The 14,192-nt window shown below is 42.8% G+C and overlaps 1 protein-coding gene across 2 annotated transcripts in view; it reads right to left on the bottom strand.

Annotated features, from left to right (window-relative positions):
* Rab3gap2 (RAB3 GTPase activating non-catalytic protein subunit 2) overlaps nucleotides 1–9,986 on the bottom strand; it is a 79,041-nt gene extending 69,055 nt beyond the window's left edge. For both annotated transcript variants that reach the window (XM_052201133.1, XM_052201134.1), the window contains exon 1: nucleotides 9,731–9,986. In XM_052201133.1, the coding sequence (XP_052057093.1) occupies nucleotides 9,731–9,842 (112 nt within the window). In that variant the 5' untranslated portion in view covers nucleotides 9,843–9,986. The remainder of the gene's footprint in view (nucleotides 1–9,730) is intronic.
* Between the last annotated feature and the right edge of the window lie 4,206 nt (nucleotides 9,987–14,192).

Below are 14,192 nucleotides of genomic sequence, written 5' to 3'. Positions count from 1 at the left end.
CCTAGTATCCTCTTTGCTTTCAAACATATTTTACTGTCTTCCTTGAAAGGGGCCCCTACATCTCTCTTCATTTCTTCCTTGCTGCCTGGCCTCTAGAGGAATCACTCCATCTTAAATACAGAAATCTAAAAATCCAAATCTCAGATCCACATCAAAGGAGGGCATGCAGTATTTGCTTTTCTGAGCCTTTGTTATTTCACTCCATATATTTTCCACTTTCATCCATCTTTCTGAAAATGCCTTAATTTCATTTCCCTTCTGTGCTGAATGATAATTTCATTATACATATGTACCATAATTCCATTAGCCACAAGTTGCTGGGGTCCTGACTGCTTCTATTTTCTCTCATTGCTTGAGCAGCAGTGGAGTGGATATGCACATACGTCCTGGTATACAGCCCTTTCACTACAGCCAGGAAGTGCTATAGCCGGGTCATGTGAGAGTTCTAGTGTTAGTTTTCTAAAAGCCCTCACACTGACTCCATAGTGGCTGTGCCAGTTTCTGCCCACTGAACCAACAATGAATGTGGGTCTCTCTTTCTCCTCACCCTCACAAACAGTGGTTGTCTTGATAATAGCTATCTAATTGTAGTGAGATGAAATCTCGAAGTGAGCTGAATTTTAATTTCCCTGATGACCAATGATGATAAACACTTGGCCACTTATACGGCTTCTCTTGAGGACTCTGTTCAGAACAATTCTGCCTGTTTTCATGTGGTTAGTTTTAAGATCTCTGTATAGTTTAGATATTGGTCTTCTGTGAGATGTGTAGCTAAGAGAAGATTTCTTTCCTGCTCTGTAAGCTGCCTGTTTATTGGCAGTTTCAGTTACTTGCGTTTAACAGAAATTTTTAATTTCATGGGTTCCTATTTGCCAAACATTAGCCTTGTTTCCTGGGCAACCAGAGTCCTTTTAGAAAGCCCTAGCTCTGCACTCATCTTAGAGTACTGTCGACATTTTCTCCTGAACATTGCAGTTTTGGGTTGTAGGTGAGGTTGTTGATCCATCTGAGTTAATGTTGTCTGTGGTGGGAGTTAAGGATCTAGTTTTGTTCTTCCACATGCTGGCACTACGCTTTCCCAGTATCACGGGATGAAAATGTGGTCGCTCCTCCAGTGTGTATTTTTGGCATCTTTGTGAAAAATCAGGTAACTGAAAGCTGCTCAGACCTCTCCCCCATTGCTTTGATCTGTGTTTTTCTCTGTGTCAACACAATGCTGCTTTCATTACTATGACCCTGTGGTACCTTTGAATCCAGTATGGTGGCACCTCCATCTTTATATCCTGTGGTACCTTTGAATCCAGTATGGTGGCACCTCCATCTTTATATCCTGTGGTAACTTGGAATCCAGTATGGTGGCACCTCCATCTTTATATCCTGTGGTAACTTGGAATCCAGTATGGTGGCACCTCCATCTTTATATCCTGTGGTAACTTGGAATCCAGTATGGTGGCACCTCCATCTTTATATCCTGTGGTAACTTGGAATCCAGTATGGTGGCACCTCCATCTTTATATCCTGTTGTAACTTGGAATCCAGTATGATGGCTCCTCCATCTTTATATCCTCTGGCAACTTTGAATGCAGTATGGTGGCTCCTCAGCTCCTCCATCATTATTCTTTTATTCAGGGATATATCAGCTAGCCAGGGTGCTTTGTGCTTTCATCTGAATTATGACTTTTAGATTTTTATTTCTGCAAAGAATGATGCTAGAGTTGTGATGAGGGGTAAGATGAAGCTGCAGGTTCTTTGTTAAGATGGCCACTTTAACAATCCATGAACATAGAGGGTTTTCCACTTACCAGTGCCTTCCTTAGCTTCTCTCTTCAGTATTTTCAAGTTCCCCAGAGAGGTAGTTCACTTCATTGGTTACATTTATTTTAAGGTTAACAACCTTGTTTTGTTTTGTTGTTGTTCTTGTTCTTGTTCTTGTTGTTGTTTGAGACTATGGTGAATAGAAGTGTTTCCCTATTTTTTCTCAGTATGTCTATATAAAGAAAAGCTATTTTTTAAATAGTAATGTTGTATCTTGTTTCCTTTGCTCAGTATTTCTCAACTCTGAGAGTTTTCTGGTAGTATCTTAGAAGATTCTTAGGTACAAGGCACATGCACAGCACAGAAGAGGGAACCCTGTCGACCAAGGCTGAGGAACACTTGCCAGTGTGAAATGTGACAAAACTAATCTCAACATAGTCTAGAGACTGCAGTTCTATATCTTCATTCCTTAACCTTTTCTAATACTCAACTGCTTTCCTTGTGGAAATCGCTTTTTTATATTTAAATTGAATCTTTTGAATACTAGCTGAACCTTGTATCATAGTTATTGGGAGGGGGGGGTTGTTCCAAGTACACATAAAGAAAACCCAAGAATCTTAACAATATCATTTGTGCACCTGTAAAAGTTTAGCCGCACAGTAAAGAAAGATATAAAGATGCCTGTTTATTATCGTGTTTTGCTCCATAGCTGGCATTTCTGAAATAAGGCCAACATATAGCTTGGTATATATACTACACTGTCCACTTGAAATTGCTAAAAGTAAAGTGTTATGCCCTCCATGTCCTTCAGTGATAGGATGTGAGGTGACAAATGTGCTAAGTTGATTGTAATAATCATTTTACATGTAAGTCATATGTCACATCTCACACTATATGTCTTTACTATAGATATTCTCTGCCTATTACACTCAATAAATTTAGCAGAAAAGAAGAATATCATATCATGGGGAATGCCAACCCTCTCCAAATGAATATATGTTCATCAAAATCCCAATATAGAGCTGGCTTTTAAAATCTATTAAATTCTAAAGCTCAATTGAGAGAAAAATATGTAAGACCATTCCTGTCACGTTCCTGAAAGATGAGTAACTTGGCAGAGACAATCTATGGCATTAAAATGGACAACAATCAATAAGTACATCAATGAAACAGAGGAGAGTTCAAAATAAAAGCAAGCAGCAACTGTGGCTGCCTACACAAGGCCTGCATAAGATCAAGACAGTCAGCACTCCAGCATGGGTGAGAGAGAGGCACAGGGCCTCCCTCACCCCAGAGACAGTGGCAGGGAGCTGGTGGCTGCAGAGAGAGGAAGAGTCAGTTTCCTTCAGAGTGCAGCTCCTACGGTTTCACATGATCCAGTGGGTGGCCCTAACCTATGTGCATATGGGTAGCTCTAACTGGACTCAGTGGGTTATAAAGAAAAAATAGGACATGAATTTGGAGGAGCGACATGGGGAGATCTGGGATCTTAAATTCTTTTCCATTAACAAAGCTAAAGACAAATGACAAACTAATATTAATATGTTCAAAATATAAGCATAGTCAATTACAAGCTTTTGTAAAACAGCCCTATATACAGTCACATAAAATCAAATAAAAAATAAATCAGGCATGTGTGTAACAGTTGAAACTATGAATATACTAGAAAACCTAGGTGAGACACTTCAGAACATGACTGTAGGTAAAGAAAGATATTATGGGGGTAGAATCAAAAAATAACAACAAAACTAAAAACTAATCCAAGGGGTAACAGCCAGGAAATGACAGAACTCAAGCAACTCAGCAGCAAAATAATACCTATGATTCAATTAAAGATCGGCAAATGGCACAGACAAAATGCCCAGGAAGTATATAGAAAACTATTCAACATCAGTAATTGCCAAATCAAAACTACAGTAAGAGGAGTTGTCAAAACAGTCAAGATACAGAATTAAGCCTGGAGATCTACCAATGGATCAGTGAAGAGAATATAGTATACACAGGCACAATGGAATGCTATCTGATCATTAAAAATGAGCTTTCATTTGGAAGGGGAAGTTTAAGTAGCCATAGTGGCTCATGTCTGTAATCTCAGCTCGTGGGAGGCTGAAATGGATCTTGTTGAATTTAAAGGCAACTTGGTCTACATAGTGAGCTCCAGGCCAGTCTACACCAAACAACCAGTCCCTGTCTCAAAACAAATCAATGACAGCAACTTTTACTGTCATAAAAACAGAGGGTAGCAGAGTGGCTGGCAGAGGTGGTAAAGATGTGAGAACAGTGACAGGGGCAGGGGCTGAGAGAGGGCTGGCACAGATGTGACAGTGGTGATGGGTTACGGAGAGAGACAGGAGGAGTGAATGGACGGAAGGAGTTGACTGGTGTTCTATAATGACAGGTGACATGACTAGCTGTATATTTCAAGGTTGCCAGGAGAGAAGATGTTAAGTGACCCAACAGGAAGAACTTGTGACCGTTTGAGGTGATGGGCATGCTGATTATCCCAGTCTGATCATGACGCATTCATACATGAACTGAAATACCAGGCTGTAATATATTCATGTTTCACTAGGTATCAGTAAAACATACATATCTTAAATTTTAAAATTATAATGGGCTGGAATTGTTATGCAGTTGGTAGAGCAGTTGTCTAGCATGTTAATGCCCTGGGTTAAACCTCAAATACCAAAAAAAAAAAAGCTTAAAAATCCAATGAAAATTTAATTTCCAGAACTCATGGAGATGGAAGGAGAGACCAACTCCACATGCCTTCTGTCCTACACGCACCATGGCACGTATGTCTGTGCACACATACACAGTAATGACAATTTCTAACAAGTATGCATATTCATAGGTGCTTTGTTTACCATAGCCAGAGTGAATCTGAAAACCAATTTTAAGAATGAATTCGAAACTGTGACCATGATGAGTAAGGCTGCTTGGAGCATTATTCACACAGCAAAAATATGAAAAACAACCTTAATATTCATTGATGGGAATCTGGTAGGGTCTTGGTTTGAGTACTGGACAGTAAGAAAGTGTCGTAGAGCTTTATTGAGGTTTGGAAAAACACCATCATGACTAAGTTGGCCAAAGATGGGAACAGATATGCATTATATAAAAGTTAAGTAACATGTAATTTTAAAAGAGGATTCCCAAGCAGCTTCTGAGTGTGTGCTGAAGGACTAATGAGGCACAAGAGTCTGGGCAGATTCTCACTAGGGCAGCACATTCCATGTGGCTTTTATCCACAGTGAAGGAAGGCAGTGGTCTACATCTGTACTACTCAACAGCCAGGGGCTCCATCTGGAGACTGCTTTCCAGTATGACTCGGGATCTGAATTGCTTGCTTGATTCTATTTGATTAAAGTTAACTATAACTGCATGTGGTTAGAAGCTACTACACAGTGTAGCAGAGTCCTGAAACTTTATCATCTAAGGGTGGGGCAGAAGTAGCCAGCTGTCAAGGCAGGTCTTGATGGGCTTATGAAGCAGGGTACATTATATTTATTTTCTTAAGCTGACAAGATTCTCTCTTCTGGGGAATTTATATGCCAGGTGTACAGAGGGAAATGATCCGTGTTGAAAAGACACTTCTGATTTCCTTTTTTCTAGAGAAATGTGGGGATGTCAGGCACCTAGGAGCTTTAATATTGTCTCTCAGACTGACAACACCACACTGTTTTGGTTACTCTAACCTTGTAGTATGTTCTGAAAATCTGAACTACTGAGGCTTTTTGCTCTGTTTCAAAACTTTGTTTTAGCCATTTGGAGTTGGTCTGTTTCTTTTGTCTATCTCTCTGTCACTTTCTCTCTGGCTCTGTTCTGTGAACTGAGCAATTGCCACAACCCCCAGGCTGGCCTCTAACTCCCAAGTCTGTTGAATCAAGTCTGGGGGATCAGCAGTGGAAGGCCTGCCTGGCCTACAGAATGTGTTCAAGTCCCACCTGGACAATTTAACAAGACATGATCTTGCTGTGGTTTTTAATGTAAAGAGAACTTGCAGTGTGATTCAGAGGTAGCTGCAGGCTCAGCAGACTTGCCTGCTACCCCTCAAATAGTGTGTAATTCACAGGAGGTGTTCAATATATTATTAACCAGATGAAGAGGCTAAAGAGCACTCAAGTGTCCATTTCCTTTTGATAAGAACTTCTCTGTAACTTCTTCTTCTTTTAAGAATATTTGGTAACTGTTGAAATTTTTACTAATGGCCTGCTTCTCTCTACAACAGGACTACATAAAATAATGTTTACTGTGTATAAAAAATTGATATTCAATATGCTTTGTTATATCCCATGATGCAAAGTAAACGCACTAAAGGTTACCATAAAAAGTCACCTTGTCTTTAATTCTGGTGGCTACAGCAGTTACCCGATGCTTCCTTCTCTCTTCTAAAAGCATGCCAACAGGAAACAACTATTAGCTAAACTAAGAGCCACACGGAGGTACTCGGATCATCCTCACATATTCTGACGCATACTCTCTGCATGTATGCATAATCTGTTTTTCTTTTGCCTATACACTTTTGTACGTGTTTATTTACTTTTCCCCAGCTCAAGCATAAGCTTTCTGGACACTTGTCCAGAAAGCAGCCTCGCTCACAATGACCCCTGAGGACGACACAGTAGTAAAGCCAGGTCTCATGTCTGAAATGGCTATCTGCTTTCTAACTACTGTGAACGGTTACTGTTAATTGCAAACACTGGTGTCTTAGTTATGGTTTCTATTACTGCAATGAAGCACTATGACCAAAAGCAAGCTGGGGAGGAAAGGGTTTATTTGGCTTACACTTCCACATCATGGTCCATCTTTGAAGGAAGCCAGAACTCAAACATGGCAGGATCCTGGAGGCAGGAGCTGACTCAGAGGCTATGAAGGGATGCTGCTTACTAGTTTGCTCAGCCTGATTTCTCACAGAACCCAGGAGCACCAGCCCAGAGATGGCACGGCACCACCCACAATGGGCTGGTCCTCCCATATCAATCACTAATTAAGAAAATGCTTGACAGCTGGATCTTGAGGAAGCATTTTTCTCAACTGAGGCTTCTTCCTCTCTGATGACTCTAGCTGCTGTGTCAAGCTGACAGAAGACCAGCCAGTACACCTGGGAAACCAGAGAGTTCAAGATCTTTCATTATTTACTTATATTTTCTTTTATGTATGAGTATGTTTTGCCTGCTTTTATGTATGTATACCACTTGTGTGCCTAGTGCCCCCAAGGGCCAGAAGAGGGTGATGGATCCCCTGGAACTGGAGTTATAGGTGGTTGTGAACCGCCACACGGATGCTGGGTCACACCTGGGTCGTCTGGAAGAGCAGTAAGTATTCTTAACCTTTAGCCATCTCTCCGTGCCAGAGTTCAAGATATTTTAAAACTACAAACTATAGTCTTATAATTAATGATGCAAAATAACAAAAAGCCATTTGAGTTTTGGGTGTCCAGGTACCAGTTGTTTTCTATAGCTGGTATACACACTGAAAGTGCTATTAAAGTATTGTTAAGTGATAAGCCTCCACAATTAACCAGTAACTAGATCTTTGTTTTACATATCCTCTTGACATGAATTGTGTAAACAAATTAATACCGTATCTGATAGAAAATTTAAAATGCCCACAGGAATGTTGCTTCCCAGTAAAATAACCACTTAAAACAGCAAAGAACAGAAAAGTCATGGGCCAAACAGCAGTTTGTCAGGTCCTACTTACCAGGGCTGCTAAATTCACTCTGCTTTCAGTTGGTACTGAGAACTGAACCCAGGACCTTGCTGCATATGCACTCTGCCTCTGGAACACACCTGTAGCTCCTAACTTCACCATTACATTATACAATTTTCACTGTAACAAAAGTTTAAGTCGACTTTTTTTGTAATGCAAAACTGGACACTTTGTAAAGATGGCTCCGAGGCCAGAGAGTCATTCTAAGAATGCCAAGTATGCTATCTGTAGAACAAGTTATACTTCCAACTTTTATCTGTAAACTAAAGCTGCACTTAATACAAGTTAAATATAATTTCTAAAGGGGGTTGCTAGTTGTTTATTTTCCAAATGAGTGGATTTCAGCCATAATAATGACAATATGCACAAACCAAAGAATCCAATTTAAAAGTGTGATAGCCTATAGACAGAGTCCAGGTTCACCTAAATGCAAGGTGACTACATTCCGAGCTGGCTAGACTGGCCCTACTCTTCACTATATGTCCTTAGACAAGTCCTGTATGGTCTTGGTCAAAGACAAGTTCACTTTGTGCCCTTAATCTATATTGTTCTGGTTTTTACCTTCTATCCCTGTATCAAGAAAACTATTACAGCCATAATCCACATTTGTCTTTTAAGTTAAATTAAAACTGTATTTCTCAGTTGCATGGCCATATTTTAAAGCCTCAAAAGTCATATTAAGTCCCGAGGCACCACACAGACAGTTCAGAGATAGTGACAAAACACGATGCTATGTTTGAGAGTAAGAAGCTGGAGCAGGGGGGTTAGTGGGTGATCAGAAGAGGCTGCTGTGAGGAGCTGACATTTAAAGATGTGACCAGCACGCAGAAATCTGCAAAGAACATCCTGGGCTCAGTCAACAGCAAGAGCAAAGGCTTCAGGCACAAATAAGTGTGGCTGGACCTGCACACCAGCCTTCAAGAGTCTGGGCAAAAGAACAGTGTCGAGGACAGCCTGGGCTTATACTAAGTCCCAGGCTACCCTGTGCTTAAGTGTGACTCCATCACAAAACCAATGGGCAGGGAGGCAGCAAAGGAAGGGTCTTAGAACCCACACAGGGATTTTAGATTTTTAAAAACATTTAGGGTGTGTGTGTGTGTCTCTTCCATCTTCCTAAAAACCTTTACAAGACTCCCCAACTTCAGTCTCTCCCTAAGGTTCAAACTTCTGTAGCAAGTTCACAAAACAATATTTAGCAATCCTATAGACTGAAACCACACTTCACAATTAATTAACTAATTAAGACCCTGACTCCGGATGCTATATCAAGTGTCAGACGCCTCTCTACCGTGCAAACTTCAAGCATTTCACATACGGCCTTCTTTCTCTCTCAACACACATGCCTGCCAAGCATGTTAGCAATCACGTGCGCTATTACCAGTGAATCATATGTCCTACTGGACGGAAACTACAAAATTTAAATGGCATGTAGCAGCAATGACTGGTGCAGACTATTCATTTCTAATCTGATATTTTCAAACATTATTTTTCAGACAGACCCAATCTGACCTTGAGTGTGAGGCCGAATTTTCCTAGTGCCCTGTGATAGTTTCTAAATATTGATGTTATTATTATTACTGGGCTACAGAGCAAAATGGTCTTCATATTTAAAAAGCAGCACAAGATACCCTCTTTCAAAAGGAGAGACAAGGGAGCATATAATAAATCCTCAGGTAATACGCAGCATTTAATAACCCAGCCTTGGGATTTATACTCCTGAAGAAGGGCTTGTTAACATTGTTTGATGGTAATAACAGGTGCTGTTTCTCACCTCAATAAACGCCAATTAACTTTTCTAGACCATGTGGCTGTAATTTTAGTTTCTACCCTGGATTCTCCTCACTTCCTGAGAGGTTATACTTTTCTTATTTGGGAGTTTACTCACCACCTTAAAAGCCCTTCACTTGCCAATCAGCCATTTATCTCCGTAAATGTGAATGGCAGAAAAGAGATGGAAGAGGGTGGGGATGCTAAGCACCTCTGGAAGGAGCAGAGTAAAGGCCACCAGTGCCAGGAATGGAGACGGATGGGAGTTGGGGACAGGCACAGGGTGGAGGACTGACATTAGACAGGGACTGGGGCGGAGGATGCGATCCCTGAGACGGTGGTGTGAAGAGGGAGAAGACTGGAACTGGGAAGGAGGGGGTGGGAGCGGTGACAGACAGGCGACAGGACGCGAGACGCACAAGGCTGAGGCTGAGAGAGACACGGGACACCGACGGGAGGCTTTCAGCTGCGTCCCGGATGCCGGGACACTTACTCGGGTCCCTCCTCAGGGCGCCGGGGGTCTCCTCCCGCAGCTGAGGAAACAGGAAGTCGCGCGCGGACTGCAGGTCCTGGAAAGAGCAGAACTGGACGATGGAGCAGGCCATGGCTGCAGGGACCCCGCCTCGCGGGGCTCGTGGTCCCTAGCCACGCCCGGCCCACTCTACCCTACGGCTGACAGCACAGAGCCCCGAAAGCTTTTGCCACTCGGGGGGCGGGGACGCCAGACCGGAAACTGTCAGCGCTCCTCGAGAGGCGAGGGTGCCGCGCATGCGCAGGCCGTCCCGAAGCTGCGCGTGCGCAGGCCGAGCGGAGCTCAGGAAGGGCGGGGCCTAGGGCACGTGACTCGCGGTCTTGTGGCCGAGAGTTAGACGTGGCATCTGGATGCACTCTCAGGTCCCCGCCTTGCGCGAGCTTATCCCGTCATTCTGGCTTTCCTCCAAAGGTGATCTAATTTGACTTTGCTGGGGCCATTGAGTCACTCAAACAATCTTGTTGGTGTGCTTCTGCGGACACGACCTAGATAGTTCACAGATAAGGCGGTTTAAACTGCGTGGGGGCAGGTGCCTGAGAAAATATAGCTGCTTTGAGAATTTTGTAATTTAAAAAAAAAATATGGAAGACTGTCCTCAGAACGCAATATTCACCTTTACCCCAAACCCCAAAAAAGTCTGCCGAGCCCATGACTGTAATCCTTCCTACCTCAGAAGTCTGAGGCAGGTGGATTTCTGGCTGTTGAAGCCACTACCCTGGACTGCAGTGTGAAACAGTGTCTCAAGCAACCAAACTCTAGAAAGCAGCTCCACAAGGGCTTGTATTAAACACTCCTTTATATTGCCACGCTACTGTGGAAGCCCGATGTATTCATACGACCTGCGCTGCACTGGATCGTGCGTTTTAAGCATCCATTTGCATTTCCATCCATTTGTTCATCCAACCGCTCAACAAATATTTGTTAGTGCTTTCCGTGCCAGCCACTCTGTAGGCACAGAGCTTCAGAACAAAAAAGGGACACGTTCCCACGGAACTAAAAAGCTAGTGACTAACACAGGCCAAGTGGAGCAATTACTCAGTTGACTAAAATTGAGAGAATGCTCGGCAGGAAAGAAGAATAAAACAGTATGGCAGAACGTAACCGGGAGACTGACCCGATACTTTTCCGGGTTTTGGATAAGGAAAGCACCATCCTTTTTTTTTTTTTTTTTTTTTTTTTTTTCCTATATTCTTTGTTTACATTCCAAATGATTTCCCCTTTCCCGGTTCACCCCTCCCCATAAGTCCCTTAAGCCCTTTTCCCTCCACCCATTCCTCAATCACTCCCTTCCACTTCTCTGTTCTGATAATGCCCTACATTGCTGCATCAAGCCTTTCCAGGACCTGGACCTTCTTCCTTCTTCTTGGGAATCATTTGATATGTGAATTGTGTCTTGGGTATTCAGAGCTTCTGGGCAAATATCCACTCATCAGTGACTGCATTCCATGTGTGTTCTTTTGTGATTGGGTTACCTCACTTAGGATGATATTTTCCAGTTCCAACCATTTGCCTAAGAATTCCATAAATTCATTGTTCTTAACTGCCGAGTAGTATTCCATTGTGTAAATATACCACATTTTCTGTATCCATTCCTCCATTGAGGGACATCTGGGTTCTTTCCAGTTTCTGACTATTATAAATAAGGGTGCTATGAACATAGTGGAGCATGTGTTCTTATTGCATGCCGGGGAATCCTCTGGGTATATGCCCAGGAGTGGTATAGCAGGGTCCTCCAGAAGTGTCATGACCAGTTTTCTGAGGAACTGCCAGACTGATTTCCAGAGTGGTTGTACCCGTTTGCATTCCCACCAGCAGTGGAGGAGTGTTCCTCGGAAAGCAACATCCTTATAGACTCCTGGAGGACTGAGGATCTGTTTAACCCCTTATATACCTCGTCTCTAGCATGGGACCTGGCACTCAGTTGGGTCCTTGATACATATTTGATGAAGTATATACACAGAAATTAAAAACTAACCTGAGTCCTTCACTTGGATTCGGAAGTACATTTCCATATCTTGCCTAATTAGACTTGTCACAAATGTCTTCAAAGAGTCTTGTTTCTTTGATTGTTTAAGGTCGAACTATGTAGCCCAGGTTAGCCTCAAACCTTCAGTTCCTCTCAATGTCCAAGCACTGGGATTATGTGTGCATACTACATCATGGCTGATTTCAAAAGAATGTATTATCCTAATTTGGTAAATGAAAAACATTGCTCTAACGTCTCCGATGTGGCTCTTGAAGCCCATTTAACTTACCTTCTAAGGTATATAAGAGCAAAAAGGTGGGCGGGAGAGATGGCTCAGTGCTCACTGGCAGTCATTCCAGAGGTCCTGAGTTCAAGTCCCAGCAACCACATGGTGGCTCACAACCATCTGTAACGGGATCCGATGCCCTCTTCTGGTGTGTCTGAAGAAAGCATATTCATATATAAAATAAATTTTTTAAAAAGCAAAAAGGAAATTATTTCAGAGTTTATACTAAAGCCTGTAGGTGCTCATTTTCTAAAGGAAACTGAGGTGCAATCCCGTTTTTGTTAGGCAGAGAATATTACAGGAATAATTTTAAGACCAACAGATGGGGCATGGGGCTTTGGCTTCTGTCGGGCCTGTTGAACACTTGAGCCCAACCATGTCACCAATTGTATCTGAGTGCCCTGCTTCTTATTTCTAATTCCTGTTCTAAACTGGAACAACTTTTACAAAATAAGATGATTTTTATATTACATTGGCTCACCCGTAAGGTACATGTTGGATTCGACTTACTGTAAGGTCATTTCAAGTATCAGGGACCTATAACTCTATAATCACAAACTGTAGAAAAGGCCTGCCATAGAAGTCCTTTCGGGGACCATTTTTTAAGAGGATGTTGGGCTGGAGGGATGGCTTGGCAATCAGGATGCAGAGGACTCAGGATTCTCCAGCAGTGCTGTTGTGGTTCACAGTTATCTGCAGTTCCAGTTCCAGGGGATCCTGTACCCTGCACTAAGCTCTTTGGAGAACAGGCAGGTATGTGGTATGCATACATACATGAAGATAAAACACTCATACACATAGGATAAAAATAAACACACCTTCCTTTTTGAAAGCCTGCAATGCTTCCTCAGAACATCACTCAGTCCATGTTCTGATATAATCCAGATCTGATAAGGTTTTCCCTAAAATCCAGCAACTGTGCCAAACTAAAATAAAATTAGGTCTGTAGCTTTACTGATGAATACAGAGAATTTGACACTTCATGGAAAAGCACAATGCTGTGGTTTAAAAAGCATTGAAGTTCCTCTTCGGGTAAATGCATTTAGTGGAAGTGGCTGCGCTCGCCTGGTTCCGCAGGCTTTTGTTCTGTCCCCAGGCATTCATATATCTCTCTGTGCACTCACTGAATCTCATTTCCGCGTTGGCTGAGCCTCAGACGTGAAGTTCTCTGACTGCCTTCCAAGCGGTGTTGAAAAGCTTCATTCATGACTGTTTTGAGGAACTTCAGTTACCCTTCCCAGGAGTTACAACAGGCTCAGGCGCTAAGCTCTTCTCTCCTTGCAGTTCTGCTGTGGTTTATGTGGAGTGGCGGGGGACTGGGACTGTGTCAGACAATGTCACTAAGTGCAGTGTCATGAAAGTGTACTGCAGGGGGTGGGAGGAAGGGTTGGGAGTTTTCAGGGAGGGGGAACCCAGAAAGGTTTTAGCATATGAAATGTAAATGAAGAATATATTCAATAAAATAAAATAAAAATTTAAGAATAATTAAAAAAGAAAGTGTACTGTGGGAAATGGGAAGCTCTTAGATATCTCCAGAGGGACAAATCTGAGATTGACAGGTAAATAGCAACAACAACGAAGACTCACATCACAGCAAGCTAGTGGCAGGGACTCCCCAAACCCAGTGTCTACCTCCAGGAGCTACAGCACCAACGGCTGTAGTTAGTACAGGAATGGTTAAAGAAGCTGGTTAACAGCATGCCTTCACCAGTCCTTAATGGCAACCCGAGGACAAAGGGTCCGAGCTGGAGGATTTAAAACACTGTGAATCACAAAGCTACCGACTTAGAGTAGGAACACCTGGGGTCTGTGTCAGTTCTGTTGCCAGTCAGCTTTATGAACATAGGCAATGCATGCCGCCTTTCGGGCCCTCGGTTCTCCTAGTCTCTTTAATTCTATGCGTGGGAGTATCTTGTCTGCATGTCCGTGAGTTCATCACGCGCATGCAGCGCTCAGCGAGGTCTACGGAAGGCGTCAGAGCTCCTGGAACAGAAGTTACAGGTGTTGTTAGCCACCCAGTGGGTCCTGGGAACTGAACCCGGGTCCTCCACAAGAGTCGGAGAGTGCTCTCAAACACTGAGCCATCTCTCCAGCCTCACAGGGGCTAATTTTACCGATCTATGAGATCAGGGGGCTGAGATCTCACGGCAATCCCAGGGATGTGCAGGTTT

Source organism: Apodemus sylvaticus, chromosome 12, assembly GCF_947179515.1.
Source record: "Apodemus sylvaticus chromosome 12, mApoSyl1.1, whole genome shotgun sequence".
NCBI lineage: Eukaryota > Metazoa > Chordata > Mammalia > Rodentia > Muridae > Apodemus > Apodemus sylvaticus.
The sequence above is the reverse complement of the archived record's forward strand: the minus strand, read 5'-3'. Positions and strand labels throughout refer to the sequence as shown.